Source organism: Dermacentor variabilis, chromosome 6 (genome assembly GCF_050947875.1).
Source record: "Dermacentor variabilis isolate Ectoservices chromosome 6, ASM5094787v1, whole genome shotgun sequence".
NCBI lineage: Eukaryota > Metazoa > Arthropoda > Arachnida > Ixodida > Ixodidae > Dermacentor > Dermacentor variabilis.
The window spans coordinates 74,373,134-74,393,268 of NC_134573.1; the positions used below are offsets into that span (position 1 = coordinate 74,373,134).

Consider the following 20,135-nt stretch of genomic DNA (forward strand, 5'->3'; position numbering starts at 1 on the left):
AAAACACTCGCTAACCGCTGCTGCCGCGCTTCATCACGCCAGTGTACTGTCAACGAACATCCGCAGTCATCGAGAAGGATGTTTTCATGTTTGCCTGTGTGCGCGTGACACAATGCTTGTTAGTCAGCAAGCGACCACTATGCGGCCGATGAAGCTACTAACTTTACTTCATACAGCTGCCTAATAATTTGCTATCGAAGTCTATATGATTCGTCTTTCGGGTGAAATGGCGTTTCCTTTTTTTTTTTCCCTCGTAGTAAATTGGCCCAACACGTGACCCTGAGACTCGGCTTCGTCTGAGACTCAACCATCGTGGTCTGATTACAACAGGAGAAATATTCACCTCATGAACCCACACAGCACCTCCACGTAATACCCGCCGCGCCAAGACAACACAAGCCTCGTACAAATATGCTAAGTTTTTACCATACTCGGTGACTGACATCTTCAGCGCGTGCTGTCCTCCAGCCGTTTCCTGGGCGACTTGGCGCTTCTATCATCCTCCGTGACGGTGCCTGCCGCACGCGTGCGCCGTCTATGCGGGACTCACCTGGACGTGACCGCAGGGTCCCTGGCGGACGAGGCCAGGTCCACGGTTCCGGCGACCAGCAGGCCGTCCTGCTGCAGCATGTCGGCGCACGGCCCAAGCTCTTGGCCCGGAGACGCGTTGCGCGGCACCAGCGGGCCGTGCACCACGGCCATCTTGCGCTTGGGCACGGCATGTCGTGGAGGCGCCCATGGTGATGAGAGGCCCGGCAACCCCCCAGAGACGGGGGCGGCGGGTCCGCCGCCCCCTTCGGGGCTGTTCATGGCGCGGCCGCCTGCCAGCCCCTCTTCACAGGTCAGGGGGGCAACGATCACCACCGGGGAACGACGATTCACCGCCTGCATGGATGCACATGAGAGAGGAAGGTTATTGCATGTACAGCATGAAATAGTTATTATTATTACTAACATTACTATTAGATAGGAATACACATGCAATGGACTGTAAGGAGACGTACATCATATCCATAGAGAGCTTTAATCATATATCGGCAAGTTTTGCAAGCTTAAGCATTTCACGGGCGAATACAGCTCGAAAGACAACTTAAATTGTGTTTTGACATCCACACAATACGCAAGGTTTATTATTCATCACGAAAAATTCCCGATACAGCTTTCTGTTTCTCAATACGTGCTACATAACAGTGTTCTATGGAGTGTGTATGAAGCCTGTGAATACGCTCCAGGTGCCTCGAGCGGCCAGTTGCGCGGCAATTATGCGTGTATATTTGCGGGCTTCTTTCACGCTCGGAAAAGCACTTTTATGTAGCACGTATTGAGAAACAGAAAGCTGTATCGGGGGTTTTTCATGTTTCTCTACAATTTTCTCATTGACACGTTTCATCGAATTATAATAAGTGAGAAGATAATTAATTAATTACGACTAGTTATCTAATTAGACGGAATGCAAACAATTACTTGAGTATCTCCAAGCGATGGCAAACATCATTTTGGTTCTGTACAGCTACGTAGCATTTGCATAGTTTCTAAAGTTTAACTCAGGTGAGACAATCTGTATGGTATCAGTGGCGTCATCGGTGAGCAGACGACGCGCGCTATGCTGGCGCCGTCTCGTAGGCATCGTCGCCGCAGAGCTCGTCTTGCGCGGCACAACGCCTTTTTTCTCACGCTTTCGCCATACCCTCCTCCTCCGCTTTCCTCCTCGTGCACCCTTCGCTGTCGCTATCTTTCATTCTCCACTGCGCTCCCCGTTCGCTCGGTTAGGCCGAGGACGCCGAAGGCACCCGACGCTCACCGTAGGAAAGGGCGCCCAAGAGCTGCCCTCTAAAGAAAGAAAACGCAGAGCTATTCCTTCAGCTCATACCGTGAGTGTCCCGACCTGCGACAACTGGGACGGATTCTCCCGAAGATCGCGGAAATCGGCGATCTGCATAGCGAGTTCGACCCCGCAGAAGCGCAACACAAGAACTACCGCCCTGCGGGAGCTCTGTTCGGCACTTGCTCTCTTTCTTCGAATATACATATAGTGTAGCGGTGGCCTCTGGTTTCACCTGTCTTCGGAAACAGCGCAAAGTTCAGCTTTTGGTTCTGCACATGAGCGCATTTAATGTGACTACAACGCTGCGCGGCTTCACTCCTATACATTACACCGGTTCCTGAAAACCCTCTTGCCCCCAAATGGTATCCGAGCAGCCCCCAGCGGCGGCGGTTTCTCACCGCCGTGAAGCACAGCATGGGGCCGCGGCAAGGATAAGTGATCGATGCACGAAACAGGATCCACTCGCCGTAACTGTATGTACACACACGAGGCACCCAATACAATACTACAATGAGCTTCGCGGGAGCAGCCCATTGGAGGGGGGGGAGAGCGGCGACAGGGAATCCACGTGCTACCAGTGAGGCTACACGCTTTCTTGTACGACTTCTCGCTGTACGTATTGACCCTTTCGCGGAGTAGTTCATTCTAGAGAAACGAGATGGCGCTTCCGGCGGCGCGATTCACGTTGCCTCGGCGAAAGTGCACGCATACGAAACCATTACCTCTTCTGCCCTGCTTCTGTGCGATCAGCTGTCGGAAATGCAACTGGGTTTTCGCTAATGCACTGCGCTCCATTTATGCTGCAAAATAAGGAGCAGTGGAGACGTGTGCACTAGCTGGCTGCAAAAATTGCGACTGACTTTTTTTTTTCTTAGGAATGAAATGAATCTGCGCCCAAGTTCATGGTCCGCTGCTACGTAATCATAACTTCCCGTGCTGCCGACTCTTCGCGATGCACGGCTTGCCTCCAGGATTAAGGAAGTTCGCTCATCCGCCAGCGTTGCAACCTCCGAGGAAGGGACTTCAACCCTGGAACGTCTGCACGAACCGGTACCGCTCGTTATACGGTGACAAAGGAAGTAGCGCCGCTTCTCGGCATATAGTAAGTTTCTCGCGCGCTGTGTACGTACATCCATGCCAACTCGCACGCAAACTTACGCGCACTCTATCGCCCACGTTTCAAGAAATAATGAACGGGAGCACACTTGACACCTGAATCAATGCGTCGAAGCATGGGTGATCGCGATTACACCGACAGCACACTAATGCTCGAAGCTTAATGTTTCGTAACGGCCCACAAAGTAAGGCACAAAGTAAGGAAGTGAATAGCGATAATACGTTTTTGTTAAAAGCTATTACAACGTACAGAACAACTAGGTTACACGTTTTATGTCCAGCAAGAACAAATCTATCGCAATCGAGCACACCGGGGAACAATCAGGCAGAAAACAAACAATCGGATAGTGACCGCCCGGGGAACCTTATAATTACGTAACGTCCCAAGCCGCTGCCTAAAAGTATTTGCTAAATAAAGAACGAAGAGCTAAACACCCTGATACTGATTCAGTTTATAAGAGGAAAGTTATAATAGCTTAATGGGAGTAGTTTTGGCCCTGCTTTCATTAAAAGCCCCGTATGCGTTGCAAGCGCCGTTTGGACAACGCGTAATGAGCTCCGAAAATGCTTACGTGTCCGTTGAAGCTGTAGCCAAAGTTTCGCGTGTCGTCTACCCAGTCATCGTCTATACCGAAACAGGTTTGCAGAGCCGCGCCTGCCTCAGGTTTAGCTGTAAACACAGAGGAAACGGAGGCAGCCGAGGCAAGTAATGGGCGCGTCACCGCGTGACCGAACATGGCGGCGCCCACGGGACCGCCGTGAAAAGGGTCAATATATCGCCTCAGTCTTTTCCGAGCATCGATACGTCACGCCGGAGAGCGGGCGCACACCTGCTCTAGCGGTAGTTTACCGGCCGACACGTTCTCCCGCGTTCCTCAACGGATGCTGGAACAGGACATCCCCTTCTGTTCCCGCGCCTCATCAAGCACTGGTTGTTCGCTGTAAGCTGCGGACGCGCACGTCAACCTGTGAGCCCGGAAACCGGAGGTGTGGAAACCACCTGCCTCCTCCCCTTTCCCGCGCTCGAGTGCGTGCCCGAAACCCTGAAAAGAATTCCTGGCTCCGTCACTGCCGGCAGCAGCCTCGTAACTCATTAGCAGCTTTATATAACGCGCAAACAAACAAATGTCAAGGCGCGAGGGCATCGCAGAACGTACCATGACAGACACACAACGAGCCTGTATATACGCTTGCATTATCTCCCAGAACGTTTGGTTTGAAAGGCCGTGGCTTTGTTCGCAGTACAGCTTCAAACGTCTCGCCGACTTCAAGGCCAACGACACCCAGTGGGAAAGTTCGAGTTGAGGAGAAATGCGAAGGCTATGGCTGCCGAGGCTTGCCGACGATGCACCGGGACTCGCGATAGTCCCCAACAGTGGTTGCCGCGGACATTTCGGCTCACAGGAAACAAACCTTCGCAAGAAATAAGAAAAAGAAAAAAAATTCGCGCAAGCCAGGGATTCACGTGTCGCCGTACTAACGGGTCACAACTGTCAACGGACATTGGCTACGCTGTCGCATTAACACTGTCTCAAGGCGGGACCTGCCCTATTCCGCTGCTCGCTCGTCTCCTACACGAGGAGGCCTTCAACTGTGGGACACTGTAGACGTCGCGGTGCTTGGCGAAAGCAGCGGACGGAGGAGGAGAGAGCCGTAGCGGTGGAAGAAGCGCAAATAGGGGAGAGGTGCGCGACGGGGACATTCGTTCGTCGGGCGACAAGCATCTGCGATGTGCATACGTGTCGTCCCGCTGGCGCTCGCCAGCAGCTGCGCTCGCGTCGCACCGGCGACAACAGGCTACGAACACACGCACAGACACGCGCGAGAAAAAGCGCGCGCACGAACGCGCACCGACAGGCGCCGGCGCACAGATCGGACGACATCGGCGGCGACGAAGCGAGCACGAAAACAACTCGATTAAAAATAGCCCCCCCCCAAAAGAAAAAAAGAAAGAGAAAGCAAGCGCATTGTGGACAGCGGAGAAAAATAACAGTCAAAGCTGTTTTTCTCGACCTAGGCCCTGCCCTATGCGTGTGAGTGCGTTCGTGCGTGTGTGTGTTTAAGAGACAGAGCGAGCGAGAGAGAGAGAGACGAAGGGGGAAAAAAAGAAAAAGAAGATACGCTCATAAGCACAACATACGCTCACTACGAATCGCCGTCTATGGGGCTGCGGCAACGTGGCAGACGGCAATATGACACGCTCTGGAACAGGGCACGAAGCTACATATACGTAGTCATCTGGGATATCCGCATTATAGCGCATTGCTATAATACGGTAAAGCGCACCTCTGTTTAGCGCGCTGTTATACCTGTTGATGTTGTCAATGGCTGTATCTTACTATCGCAACAATTGTTATCATTATCATGGGCCGTGTCCGTACACTGTATCACGTGTGTTGTTTTCCTGTCAATGAAAGTTTGAACGAGCTTTAATTATCCGCAGAAAGGCAACTTAATTGCGCTGCGGGTTATCTCAAGGAAGTGAACTCTTTGGAGCTAGCTTCTCGTACCACATAACGGAAAGCTTCTTAATGAGCCACTCTCATCAATTGTCTTGTTTTATTATTTTTTCTCTCCCACACTCTGAATGCCCGAGACTTCACTAACTTAGGCTTTGCGTTGCACATGCACCGATCAAGCAGAACTGTTCGTCTGACGTATGCATATAAAAGAAAAGGAAACAAAAGAAGAGACCAAGAGTGTAGCCCCTGGTGTACTCTTGTAAGCCAACGTAGATCAAAAGTAGCACGTCAACAAAGAAATGGCTTTTCAATGCGACATACACTGGGCGCTTCTTCCACCGGAAATACCTGGACAAACACCGCAGAGTGCGTTTGAACGAGAACGACGGTTGCCCTAGCTATGAACGTGTATTTATCGAAGTGCGCGTTTTATTTTCCGTAGTGAGGAAGGGGAAGGTAGACTTTCCTATGCTGCCATTTTAACGTCACTCCTCTCACGGCAGGAATAGAAGAATCTCATGGGTTAAGTTGAGAAAGTACGGTCAGAAAATTAAGGTGTGCCACTAAGGCAATAAATTTGACGTCTTCGTGTTTTGTATGTGTGGAGGGTGTATCGGTTTTTGTTGAATGACCCCACTTCTGATGCCCAGCGACGGTGTGCAGACGGACGGAACAATTGTTTGCTGTACCTCGAAGCATTAGTGTACACGGCTCTCCAAGTTATGGTTACCTGCGCCGTTACTGTTATTAGTTCATCAATAAACCTCCCTTTCTACTCTTTTCGAAAAAGGTTATCTTGTTACAAATGAAACACTGATCCGCCTACATATACACTCTAAAAAATTCGAGGACACTTAAGCACTTCTTTTGAGTTGCGAAGGCTATTTGAACGCCACTGAGCAGTTCCGAGTTTTTCTCTGCGTGTAATGTACCACAGCAGTACGTGCTGCCCCAGCCAGCAAGCAGCAGCCTGCGCTGCCAATTCCGCATGCCATCGATACAGTGAACTAAAAGGCTAGCCTTCTAGTTCACTATACCACGGACGTCCTGCGCGACGAGAGAACAAGGGTGCAGCAGCGGCCATCAGGGCCCGCGGGCGCGCGCAGCAACCTGGGGGTGAGAGAGAGAGAGAGAGAGACACGGACCGCGCTTTTCAGGTGAGTGAATCTTGTGTGCGAGGAAGCACATCATGTTGCACGTGGCCGTTTCACGCTGGTAGCTGGGGTCTTGGATACACAATTGGAACTTTGCCCATTATCCCTTCTGTTGCTGAGTTCGCGCATTTGCTTTTTGATGTGCAGCACTAGTAGACGGTGTACAAGCGACTTTGCTTACGTTCGTGTGGAAATTCCGCGTAAATTTAGCAGGCAATTGCCTATAGCTAAATTGCAGCGTTTAAACTAAGTGGCACGAAAGGCGGGAGCGCGACGTAAACTGCGCGTAGCAAACACGTTCCAGGCGCTCAGGCTGCGATTCTACCGTGCAAGCTTTTATGGTTGTGCCGTGTTACGATCGACCAGCGTGCGAAAGTGCGAACCTTCCAGCCTCTCCTGCCCTGCTGCGACGAATCGCTTCGCAAAGCTAACAATGCGCTCCCCTCGGACAGACCAGCAGCGACACCGAGGCGAGACACGTTTGCCGAATAGAGTGATTAATAGTTGATTGATGCCACGCTGCCACCGACCCCAATGCTGGGACCATGAAAATCCAGGAATAGGGCGCTCTGCGCCACTTCCACACGGCCACTGCTAACCGCCAAGGCCGTTTGACAAACGCACCAGCTGATTAATGGCCCCTCTCCGGAACCCAGACGCGTCAAGTGGGTGAAGCGTGAGAGCCCCTCTGTAAATCAACGATGAGCCTGTTGAGTTCACCGAATTAACATCCTTATTTTTTTTTTCCTTCGAGGTCTACGGGAGACTTCCCTCTCACGGAAACTACGTCATCGTCCGACATGGCGGAATCCGCTTCGAGCCGAATGGGTAGCCGCTCCGTTCTTTCCCGCCTCCACGGGAAGTGGATGGTGTTGCGCAATTTCGCTACCCGTCGTCTCACCTCGATATAGCGAAGTCCGGCTGTTACCTAGGCGGCCTTGTTGAGATTGGTTCGCAATATCGAGGCAAGACAGGCTAGCTTTGCAGTGTAACACACAGGCACAGGATCGTCACGGCCACGACTTGGATTGGTGCGACTTGCAGGCGGCATGCGCACTCCGCTGGCGGCAGCTCGCGCCTTGAAACGATAGAGACATACGCCGACGTACGCAAATGCACGAACGCGTCGAAACGACGACAGGTGCAACGGAGCGAAACATACACAATCGACGTGAAAGCACGCGTCCGGCGTTCGACGCGTCCGAATTACACTACTGCACAACGCTTAAGGACGCAGACGCTCACGCGTTAACCTACTCGACCCTTCCGGCTCTCCTTTCCTCGCTATACAAGCTGATCTTAATCACCCATTCCGGACCCGTCCTCGACTACGACAGAACCGACGGTACGGTGCCACGGACACTCAGGCCCACGGAGCGCTGCGCTTGTGGCTACGCCCTCAGCCTGGTCCGGACATTCACGAAACATTATTCGAAAGCGTGCTCCTGCATGTGCACCCGTGAGCAAGAGTATACGGACCACGGGGTCTCCGTAAAAACAGTATTGCTTCGTAATTAACACGCATAAACGGAAACTGACGAGTGCAGTCGAAAATTCGGAATGCCAAGTTTAGGCTGCAGTATTTAATGTCACGTTGCATTCACAGACAGAGAAGAAAATGAGTTTTATTGCGAAATCTCTGGTCCGTGTACTTTTTCTCACGGGTGTACGCATGAACAACTTAGCTCACAATCTCTACAAACTCATAATCCTTCCAACCCTATCCATCTCCCTTATATTCACGTTGTTCTGACCAAAGAATGACCGAACCTAAAGATCAAAATACACATATATAGCAAGCAAGCAGCAGCTGCTCTCTTGAGACGATTGAAACGGTAATTGAGGTAACAAACCCACGAACGCGTTACAGGCTTGTCTTGCCGTCAGCTTGGATTAGCATTGCTTCAGGAAGCACACGTAAATACACAGAGACATTTTAATGCCATATACTCGCAAACCTATTTGTTACTTCTCCCACTCATATACTATGTCACACAGTTGCTGCAGCCTCTGATGCAGCCACCTACTTCGGTTCAAGAACTACATAGTCTTGTTTTTTTATATATATATATATAATGCTACGTTTGTGGTTTACGTATGTTTCAAAATGTCGGTAGGCCTACGTGACGTAAGAAACCGGTCATAGCATGTGTGTCGCCAGAAAATGGTATACAATGTACGGGACAGTCTATGCAGTGTGTCTTACTACACGATCCCGGCAGCCCTCTGTATAAGCCACCGTGCGACCGCATTTTCACGTTCCGCGTGCCAGTTGAAACTTCCGCGCCAAGCTCGTGACGTCACGGTGACGTCGATTGTTCCGGAACCCCGCAGTTTGCGGAACGTAACTGCTCTTCAGCGTGTGGCACGCCCTACGTGCTGCAACTCGTGGCAAACGATCGATTGCGCGCGCGCATTCCATAAACCAATACAACTAAACGGGCCTGTCGAAACGGTGTATATCGGCACCATTTTGCTGTTTTACAGGGTTGCGCAATTTACACAGCTGCCGCAACGAAACGCTCGCGCGGTTGAACAGGTGCGCGCGTGCGAGCAAGAACAAGACAAAAAAAGAAAAGGAAAATCGAGGAACCAGCTATGTGCATAACTGATCACGGTCGACGCTACGGAAAAGAGGGAAAACATTTCTTAATGAAGAGAATGCTTGCTGCATGGGCACTGTAACTTTTCCAAGAATAGAAAGCATCGCTCACAGAAATGCACAAGCACTTGCCCTATGTGACTCCACGCTCCATGGCGCAGTTTCCGAGAAACGGGGATATATTCGCGTCCGCTATGACGTCACGGAAATTGGCGAACATAACTCGCCGGAGCGTGCATACAACTTCCCCATGGTGGCTTTTGCGTGAATGCGACACGTGGGGCAGGGCATCGCTTTCCCAGCGCATCGCAGTCATATAAACGGCGGCAATACGCGCTAGGAAGGCGTATCGCACTGATGCGACATGGGGAGGGTAGGCCGAGGCGGTATACACGGTATAAGTCGTTTCGCGCGGTGCTTGTAAACACTGGCGTGTCGCACTGAGGGAGAGAGACGGCTGCCGCCGCGCGCTCCCTTCCACTCAACGGCGGAATGCAAATCGCCTGAAACAGGTTTCGGTTTGTTTCAGGCGAGGGAAAGTGCGCCACGTGCAAACGTTGTGGCATTGCGGTGCGCCAAAGAATGCGACACGTAATGCGACATTCTTGTAAAGTAGGACAGGAGTGCATTTGCCACTGTATTCTTAAGCTGCAACTGACAAAATTGGTAGTTTCTTCAAAGCGACAGCAACACGTCGCGTTGCGCTAAAGCGATTCGGAGGGTGTTCAGCGATAAGCGGGGCGACGCGTTAACGCGACACATATGCACGCGAGGGAAGTGCTGTTGCGCAGGAGAGACAGCACCCCGGCCAGGCGCCCCGCAACGTTGGCGCGATGATGGGCGACGCTACAATCGTCCCACCCTAATGGGGTCTCCGAAATCGAAATGAGACCGCAAAAACCCTTCGGCTTTCGTTGCTGCAAGTTTACTGTCCGTTTCGCTCAGACCACTGAAGACACCAGGGTGTGGCCGGTACATGCACGCGGCTCCCCGGCTGCAGGAACCATTGGCGGCTCCAACTAAATGCTCGCCCTCTAGCGGCCGCGCCGAGAAAATCCATGTGGAAGCTTGAGGCGAAGGAGGGCCTCCTATCGCGGCATGCGCTGAGTGACTCGTAGTTGTCAAATCGTTGTGATGCCGCCGCGTGCAAGCCCGAAAATAAAAAAGAGAATAAGATACGGTTGTCGAAAGGCTTGTTGTGTGCCATTATGCGCGCGCGTCACCGCGGTGGAAGGACAGCAATGTATGATTTCATCTTTTCGCAAAAGAAGCAGGCGCGACGCGCATCGGAGAGCGACTTGGGTAAGAAACTTCGCATTGGGAAAAAGGTGACAACTGATACTGTACCGGTCTGTTCGAAGCACTTGACTCGGGACTTCTTTCTTCCCGGTGAGCAGAACATTCCTTTCAATATTTTGCTGGCGTTTGAAATCACGCAGCGTGCTTTGTTTAGGCAGGCGCTTTAATAAGCTATAGTGATGTACGTTAATGAGCTTCATTTGGTTTTGTTCGTTTATAGCTTTCTGCTCCGGCACTAGTCTTACTAATGCTTTAAGCAGCAGGAATGTACAGCTAATGTTCTTTTGTCTGCAAGCACGGTAGCAAGAATGACAACTGCCTCGGATCTGTAGTTGATCATGACACATGTTATGCCGCGAGGCGACAAATCGTTTTCGTAGCATGCTTCAGTTTAGCGGTGCAAGTAGAAGACGCTGTTTTCTCATTGAACGCGTTAAATTCATAGCTTGTTTGCCCACAAGAAATTTACCATTTTGTGTAATTGCAATAATAGTGCTTTCCGCGGTAGTTCATCGGCCGATCCAAACATCTAACGTGACTTCTGCGTTTGATTTACGCCGGATTAGCCAGATCGATTAGATAAGTTTAGCATGTCCGCATAATCTATTACCACTCACGGTAAACCGGGTTGCAGGAGACGCGAACGGCTGTAGCAACGCTTGTAGCGTCATAGTGGGACGCTTTGTACAACCACGACGCTTGAGAAACTTCCTATTTCTTAGTGGAAGCAAATTTAGAAGAAAAAAACAATGTTAGCGATCGCGTCGCTGCCGACGCTTTACACCAGCAGCTAGATAGAACATATTTGGTCAGTTAAATAATAGCTTTGCTTCCCTTCTTTCCTTCTGGATAAAATCTGCGGCGCGAGAGGGCGCCACCATGCAACGCGGCTACTCGTGTCTACGTCATCGGTAGCCCGGTATACCGTGAATAGTGATGCGTTTATAAGGAGAAGCTAAAACTATGTATTAGCGCATAACACACGGTACAGCTGACACGGAAACCTGGCGGTGTTCGAACCCTGCGACAGGGTGTCTATAGTGTAAGATAACCTTATTTTTTTCTTCTCTTTCTCTAATTATGTTCCTGATTCGTCATTGCGCGCACTTAAAATTTGTTTTTATCGTTGTCTGAAGACAGTTGCACATGCTTGACGTTGCGGCTCGACAAAATTGAAAACGCCTAAAAAGAAAGAGAGAAAGAAAGAAAGAAGCGTTTAAATTGCAGTTCAATGACCATTTCGTCAAGGCGGTTACTTGAATGTCATCATGCTCTAATTCAGGGCATATAGGTGTCCTTATAGGGCGAATGATTAGCACATCAAATATACCCGCTTTAAAAGATCAAATGGCTGCATTCAACAGAATTGACATACGTTGTAGAATTGCGAATCGCGAGCCAGCCATTGCATGTTCTTGTTGTACTTTTCAAAGCTGCCTTATTGTTTAGAAACATCGCACACTGCATAAATCAACATAATTCCTGCTTTCACTTTTTGTAGTTTTGTTTATGCAGCGCACTTCTATTTAAATTTATTCATGTAATTGCCAAATGGGAGCGTTTCTTTGCCTCATGTGGAGGTATGCACTGAGCTCGACCCGCGAGGCGGCGACATTGTCGCTGGGGCAGCCGCGCCATATTGACGGTCGGGGAGCATCGAAAAAAATGGCAGCGTTCTTACTCGCGCGAACATCTGATTCCTATCTTTTGGCCCGCAGTTCGCCTTGTTTTCTTATCCAGTCTCTGATATATAAGCAGGACGTTTCAGTGTCTCGAGCGCAGTGCTGTTCTACGTCTACGAACAGGTCTACGTACAATGTTTACGTATCCGGACAGACTACGCTCGGGCGTGGCAGTGCGTCAACTGAGTTTCGGTGTCGCTGTGAACTGTGCTATGTTCGGATGCAGCAGTCACACAAGAAAGAAACTCGGTGATAGGAATATGTTGTCCAGATTGGGTTCCTCTCGACACGTGGTTATTTCTCTTCTTAACTGCAACCTTAATGTAAAAGAGCACAGCAGCTATGTGCGAGCACGCCTCTGCCAGGCCTGCCTTGCAGGCGCAGTATGCCGCCAGCACCTCGCCGTTTTATTTTGCGAGAAGCCATGGTGCGAGTGGCTTTTCATCGAATGATTGTGACTGACAAAACTGGGAGGGCAAAAAAAAAAAGACTGTTTTGGCAAGGCCAGAATAATTGACGTAACATAATAATTACGAAGGCTGTGTAAAATCAGTGTTTAGTTCTCGGAGAGGGGGGAGGGGGGTCTTTTTTTTTCATTGAAGCAAATGTAACGCTATCCTTTGACGACGCAAGTGGACAACGCTGAGTAAATTCCATAATGTAGGCAATCATGTTACGCGAGCACTTTGACGCGCGGCTGCTGCACCCAGCCGCTTGCGAGATTATTGTGGCCTTCCATCGACTTGTAGGATTTCGATTGCTCGCGGGTCGCGAAGCTCGTTGCATTCGCAGTGTAATCCTTGATGTCTGCGACGTCCACGCGAGGCAGTAGTCCGACATCGCGCCGAAGCTGATGATCTTTGAGTTAGAGCTGGTCGACACATCTCACGAGCGCACTTCGTTTTCATAACGCGATCTTTCTGGTTCACTCAACCCACGCACGTACGTGCTTAGACCCATCGTTGACCTAAGACGTACTACTCGATAGCCAAGTCAGAAAGGCACATTGAAAAGGTCGTTTGACGGTTCGTGCGTATCGGTGGGCCACTTGGCGACGCAGGCCTGCTCGCGTAGGCAGCGCTAACTTGCGACCGCAGTTATGGCGGCCTCCGCGGATGCCGCTAGTGCTCCTAGCGAATGACGTCATGTGCATACCTCCTATAGGCGGTATTCACGATCAATCACTTTCTGGAATTAATCGCTTTCCGATGATGGGAGCAAGTGCGCTTATAGTCTGCAGATAATTACGAAGTCAACCATAACTTACAGAAACGTGTATATACCGCTTAAAACTTTCGAAAAAAGGATTTTGCGCTTACCGCTGCACTGTTCTTGTTCAAAGTCCGCAGACAGATCGCATTTTGGAGTCTACGTATAAGACTCGGCACAGTTAAAAAAAAAAAAAATTACAGTTGCCTTCGTTTATGGAGGTGCTGGCTGCTGCCGCGACAGCCAAGCATAAAATTGTGTCGCCGCCTGCCGGCAGCTGTAGAAAGCGGCCGTTCAGGGAGAGTTTCCGCCTAATCCGGAGTAAAGCCCCTGCATGGAGGGACGTGTATGGATGGGGCTTTATTCCGGAGGAGCGGGCAACGCGCGACAACCTTCTTTGAACGGCCACTTTCTGCAGTTGCCGGTAGGCGGCGACACAATTTTATGCTTGGTCGTGAGGGCAACAGCTTGCACCCCCATAGACGCGGATAACTTTGCATTTTAATGCGAAAGCATTACATGGCTCATGAGGCGGAAAATCCGGCGTTGATGCGACTACGCTTTGGTCCAAAAATGCTACGGACTCTCAATCTTCGGCGGGAGTCGAACCCACGACATTTGGTGGGAGTCACGACCTTTGGTGGGAGCCAGACCCACGACCTTGCGTTCTGTGCACCATGTGACGAACACCGTCGGTCAGGTAGCTACGCTTCTGCTGACGTGGCCGCTCGAGTCACGTGACTCCGCCAGTGGCTCCACCTGACGTCGCCGCGCTTCGGCCGACATAGCCCCAACGCTTTCGCATTCGTCCATGTAGGGATAACTAAGTGCCCCTTGAATTGTTTCCCTTAAAAATCCAGGTAATTAACTCTGCCAAGTTTTACACTGTACGACGTAGACTCCAACGAATGCGACCTTTCTGCGAAATTTGAGCAAGAACAGTGGAGCGCAAAATCCTTGTTTTTTTCTTTAAGCGAAATATGCCCGTCCCTGTATGAGGAGGTAGTTGCGCGTCTGTACGAATACCTTTCCCGCGCCGGGTCGCCACACTACGGCGCTTTTGCGCAAAGATTCGGTTAAACGACAAGCTATCACTTGTACCACATTTCCATCATACCGTCGGCATGCGCGCGTATTTCTTTAAGATTCGCGAAGATCGTGCTATAATAACGTCTCAAAAAATTTGGAGTACGTTCAAGATTCGCCTTTAAGAGCGAAACGCGATAGCGTTCAAAGATCCCCGACTGCTTCTCGCGATTCCCAGCAACTGCAGCGTAATGTTTACCGGAAAACGCTCGCGGCGAACGCTATGCAGGAAGGCAGGGCTTTCTGGTCGAAACGCGGCCTCTTGCACGGGCCGCGATGCCGATGCGGCAGAGGCGAGCGCCATCTGGAAGTGTTTCAAGGAAGCGGGAGCGCCGCTCCGTGGACTGAAGTGCGCAGATGGCGGGCGCCGTTTCCGGTCTATGCCTTGCAGAAACGCTGGAAAAGTGGTTTGTTTGAGTTTTCCCGTAACAGAATTACGTTTTATCGTACATTCAAATTACAATCCGAGAGCTATCATGTCCGTAGGTTGTGTGTAAGTTGTAGTTTACGATTTTGCCACGCATTTTAGCTCGAGAAACACAATTAGTTCAGTGAATTCGTTGCGTCACATGAACGGCCTGGGTATGTGTGGGCTCGAAAACATTTTTTTCCAAACGCGGGACGCCGGAATCTCCGCGACACGGGCTGCTTATCGTAGTCGCGTTAGTACGGGTTCCATGCGGTTACCGATTACGAGCAAATAATCGATTTGCGAAGTCGGAAAGCCGTTTGGAGCTACAAGGGCGATGTTTATAGGCAAATTCACGCACTCTGTTACGGTGGCTAGAAAACAACTCAGTCACGGAAGAAAGAATAAACTAGGAGGAAGTGTAACGTGACAATCACGAAGCATATAGTCATAAAAAATGTAGAAGTAAGGCGCTAGTAATGTGATAGGCAAGCGGTAGATTCTAGTCGGCCCGATTCGGTTGCGTCTGCTGCGGAAGTTTCGGAATAGGCGCGCACGGTAGGCGTCACAAACGCACACCGACGTTCGTGAAGGTTCAAGCGTGTGACGCAGTCGAGTCCGCGTTAGGTAACGCACCGCGTACCACCACACGTTACGTAGACGCGGCTCGCCGCCCAAGCAGCAGACAGGCACCAAGGCTGAAGCGAAAGACGGTGTCGGGTAGCCGGCTTTGTGCCGAACCATCTCCGAGGACCACCTCAAGGACGACTGGTTGCGTTTCGCGCCGGTTTCGGGGAAACGAGGGAACCTTTCGTCCTGCAAACGTGCGCAGGCAACCGAACCACCCTTCCGACGGCGATTCGTCGCTTTTGGGGACGTCTTCTGGGAAACAATGAGGCCTTTCCCCCCGCCCCCCGCCCCCCCCCCCCGCCCCGCAAACATGTGCAGGCGATCAAGCGAGCGTCCAGGGTCTGCTTCTCCACAGGAATTAAATTCGTCGCTTCTTGTGCCCAAGGAGGGACTGGCGAGAATAAATTCTAAATAATGCATAAATTCCGTCTATTTCCTTTATTACAGCGAAAATGGATTTCCGAGGCGTGTCTCAACAGCGTAACGACGTCGCACCATGCAATCTTACAAAATAGTGCACGTAAATCTGGAGAAAAGGCGACGACTTCGGCATTCAGAGTGCAGACTAATGATATTTATTTCACTGGAAACAAAAGGCGCACAGAAGAGCTTTTTACTAGGCGAGAACACCACAATAAAAAGTGTCCCGTAAGGCATCTCGTCTCTTTCTAGGCGTAACACAGCGGGACAAAAATTAACAAGAAAATACGCACAGCAGTTTACGGCGTAGAACATGATTTAACGAAAGGTATGTAAGAAGTGCGTGGGAAAAAATAGACCACGCTCGGGCGTTCTGGACGGCTTTCAAGACGAGGGAGCTGGAAACTGCACTAACCGCGGTGGTAAGTGGAAGTGACGCCTTGAAAATTCTTTCATCATGGGCCAGGCGCCCCGGCTTTTCTGCGCGTTTCAAGGCAACGCATCTGAAGAGAAGAATGACATGCGCGGTAGCAAAACAGAAAAAACACTCATTAATTCCTACGTCCATCTAGCGTCACTAAGATTTACCACGTACCAGACAAACTCGAATGGTCCGACAACCATGCGGACCGAATTCTGCCCAAGAGGCAGCGCCCGCGCCTCCCCCAGAGAACGGGAGGGGCGGCGTCACAGGAGTTTGGCCTGCCGAGTCTAGCTGAATCACGTGACACAGCTCTTAGGCGCCCGTTTCTGCGTCGAGCGTAGGCGTAACCGAGCGAACGACCACAGCGAAGGATAAAAGAGGGGTCGCCGAGCGCGGCGGGGGATGAAAGACGGCGAGAGCGAAGAGAGCGCGAGGAGGACAGCTGAGGAGGAGGGTGCAGCGGAAGCATGCGCAGGAAAGCGGAGCGCCGCACGAGACGTACTCCACGGCGGCGAACAGACATGCGGCGAGCGCGTCCACCGATACCGTATATGGAAACAAAGCGTTGGCGATTATGCTTCGGACCCACTGCGCATGCGCTACTTCGCCTGCGCCGCCGCCACCAGAGAATGCCACTCCGCGCGAGCAACGCGTTCTCGTGTTCCCGGTTCCTTTCTGAACAATGAGCGACGAGGAAATGCTTCGTCTGTCGATGCTGATAAACGAGCTGCCCCAGCAGAGAGACAGAGAATGCCGCCGCCGAGAGGACCTTGCCGTTGAGATGTTTTGCCATCGCGAATTCAAAACACCTAAACAGCTGCGCTCAAAATTCGAATTTTTCCTTCCTCCATGCACTCAACCAACCACCCCTCGCTGGCCGAACCGTCGCACTTGCAGTTTCCGTAGACGCTAGTGCCACAGTTCTTTCTAGTAATTTTCGAGGGAGAGACTGGTTTTTATCATGACCTCCGGCGTTAACGTGGCATCTCGCGGTACTTTCTCTCGCAGGCTTTGATTCTAGAGCCCTCGCTACGCACGTACAAAATGGATGGACGGCGCGGATTGTTTGCGTCGTCGCGGCTTTTTGATTTCTTTTCTTTTTCTACAGGCTTTTCTGCTGATTGCAAAACGCGCTTCTCGCCGCAGGCATTCCGTTATTCTCTCTTTCTTTCTGTGTGTATGTGCCTCGCAAAAGTTTGCATCGTCCAGCCTATACGCCTGACAACAGGTCGAGTGCACTGTCTCATTTTTTTTTTTTTTAGTAGCCAATCTGACGGGGTTGAGTCAGCACAGCGGCACGCACTGAGGTATGATGCTGCCCCCGGCGATAGAGACAGGGCAAACCTCGCGACAATGTCAGAGTGGTACGGGTAAGGACAGCGAGCGACCTTTGTGCTTAGCGATGGCTGCTTGCTTGTTAAATTTCATCCAGAACAGGGAAAGAAAGAAAATAAATGGAGCGAGGGAAACATCTGACAAATGGCAGACAGAGTGACGCTTTGGGGAGATGCAGAAAGACTGACTTCTGAAACGACGGCACCACATAGGACGAGGACCCCTTGGAGCAGGGATCAAAAAAAAAAAGAGAAAGCACGTGAAATGACGCGCACGCGCCGATCATGCATGCGACCTTCAGGGATTAGCGACGCCCGACAAATTATCGGGGGCAGCGATGGAGGAAAAAGACAACGCATACGCACGCTTTCAAAACGCGAGCTTTGTGACGAGAAAAAAAAACGAAATTGAAATGAAAAAAGAAGTTTAAACATTCATGAGGCTAGCCGTGACGCGTTGTGCGGCCTTCCAAGTTCTAATCGTGTCCCAGTTTTGTCACTCTGCTACTCGTGATGGACAGCGCTACGCCGTCGTTAGGTCGTAAAGTGAAAGAAGACACGTATACTGTCCAAGTTTCGCGACACAACTAGGCGCATTTTCTCGTGCTTGCCTTTTAAGATAGCTTGCATGTTCAGGTTGCCCGACAACGGGCTGGAATATGTTCGTTACTTAGTTCCCCCATTTTGTCAACCTGCAGCGCCGCCGGTTCCAGAAAGAGCTTATAAAGGATACCAGAGTCACCTTGAAAAATGATGTACATAGGCGATTCCGAGACGAACGCGAAGAGGTGTTCGCTTCTCGAGGAGAGAGGTGGGTGGCTTGAGGACTGAACGGCGCAGGGTAATGATGGTGTATGGTATGGCATGGTACGGTATGGTAAGGATGGTGAAATACACCACTGTGTATGCAAGCAAGGGTAACGATGAAACATATGTTTACGAGGTGCTATTCCCTTCGTCCGAGCCTAGCTCACAGAGGGATCCAAGAGAAGCCGCTCCGGGAAGATTGAGAGGGAAAAGTAGAAGGCGAGAGCGGACTAGGTGATTAGTGGAGAAGAGGGGGTACAAGAGACAAGCGAAGGCATGAATGTGTAGCGGCATGACTATCGCCTCCAAAGCAGGCGAAGAAGGTGGTGGGTTCACGCGCAGGTAGCGCGAGAAGAGAACGAGCTTGAGCGCTCGACCAGATCGGCCGCTCCCGAGATCCCGCTGCACACTTTGGTGACCCGGACGTGATTCGAACGCGCTACGAATGAAATAAACATTGATTTCTCAATGTGGACGGTGACACACACACACAATGCACTCCGACACAAAGGGATGAATAGTTCCATCCATCCATCCATTCGTTTCCCCGGCTAAGCCACTTCACTCCCTTTCCACCAGCATGTATAACTTGTCTCGTTTACCCAAAAGGCCACGTCTACGAGGGAAAAACATGCTTGCTTTCTCCAGCCCACCAGGATGTGACATAACACATTTGAATGCTCGACGCAACAAAGACCGACAGGGTCAAAGACAGTAGCGCTGCCAAAAGGTGGCGCAAAGATCGCACGTCAGAACGGCAGCGACGAATTCTTACACACGTCAGCTCGTTGTCTACAGACCGCGGAGTCCGAGCACGAGTAATGACAACGGTTGCGAAAGCCTGACGGAAGCTGGTCTTTCAATGTTTGCCACCAAGCGACACAACAAAGAGCTGACCCTTCACTGCAGCGTTCACGATACAAGGTGTTTTTTTTTTTTTTTTTGAGACAGCAGCTTTTTACTAACAAGGCTATAAAAGCGAACGTGGCGCTATTGCAGGCGAGTTCCTAGGCGATGCGGTCATACTTTGCCGCTAATAACTTGAACTTCAAAAGACTATTTAAAAAATATATATACTTAGCTTTTTTCTTAGTGCTTTAGGGGCAGTCAGCTCTTGAAATGGCGAATCTGAAGGGAGTCGCACCTTAACGCAACATCGTTTTTTTTTTTTAAGAACTCGAAAATCGCACCCGATTCCGAGATATCTATCACCGAATTTCAGCGGTAAATCGAGGCAACATCAATAACCACGTGCCGCGGGAAGCGCAGGAAGGGCGGCCCCGCTGCCACACCGATAACGCCCCGCGACCACAAAAGCGCGCGAGGAAGTCGGAGACCGAGCGGCACGTTTTGCCTGGCGAGCCATATACGTCACCGTGCGTCGATCGCGGATTTGACGCTGCACGCTATCATTCAAACTTCGCACGCAGACTTGTTTACGGGGCTTTCCCGCCCGCAAGACGCTCAGCGGGACGCACTCAAGTCTCTCGACATCGCCTGCATTTGGCGTTCAATTCCGACAGCGAATATCTCGAATTTGGCACGATGTTTTTGTATTTATATAAAAAGAAGTGAGTATGGCCATAACTGTGACACCTTACAAGTTTGTTATATAAACAATTGCCCTCAGGTTACTAATAATAAAGTTAATAAAAATGTTTTTTTGATACTTCACG

The 20,135-nt window shown here is 50.8% G+C and overlaps 1 protein-coding gene across 3 annotated transcripts in view; it reads right to left on the minus strand.

Annotated features, from left to right (window-relative positions):
* The window catches only part of shn (zinc finger protein schnurri), a 151,330-nt gene that overhangs the window by 36,643 nt on the left and 94,552 nt on the right, over positions 1–20,135 (minus strand). For 2 of the 3 annotated variants that reach the window (XM_075695178.1, XM_075695176.1), the window contains exon 2: positions 551–885. In XM_075695178.1, coding sequence (XP_075551293.1) covers positions 551–810 — 260 coding nt within the window. In that variant the 5' untranslated portion in view covers positions 811–885. Of the gene's footprint in view, positions 1–550; positions 886–3,513; positions 5,035–20,135 lie in introns of those variants that run through there. The other variant, XM_075695177.1, reaches the window with a different exon arrangement.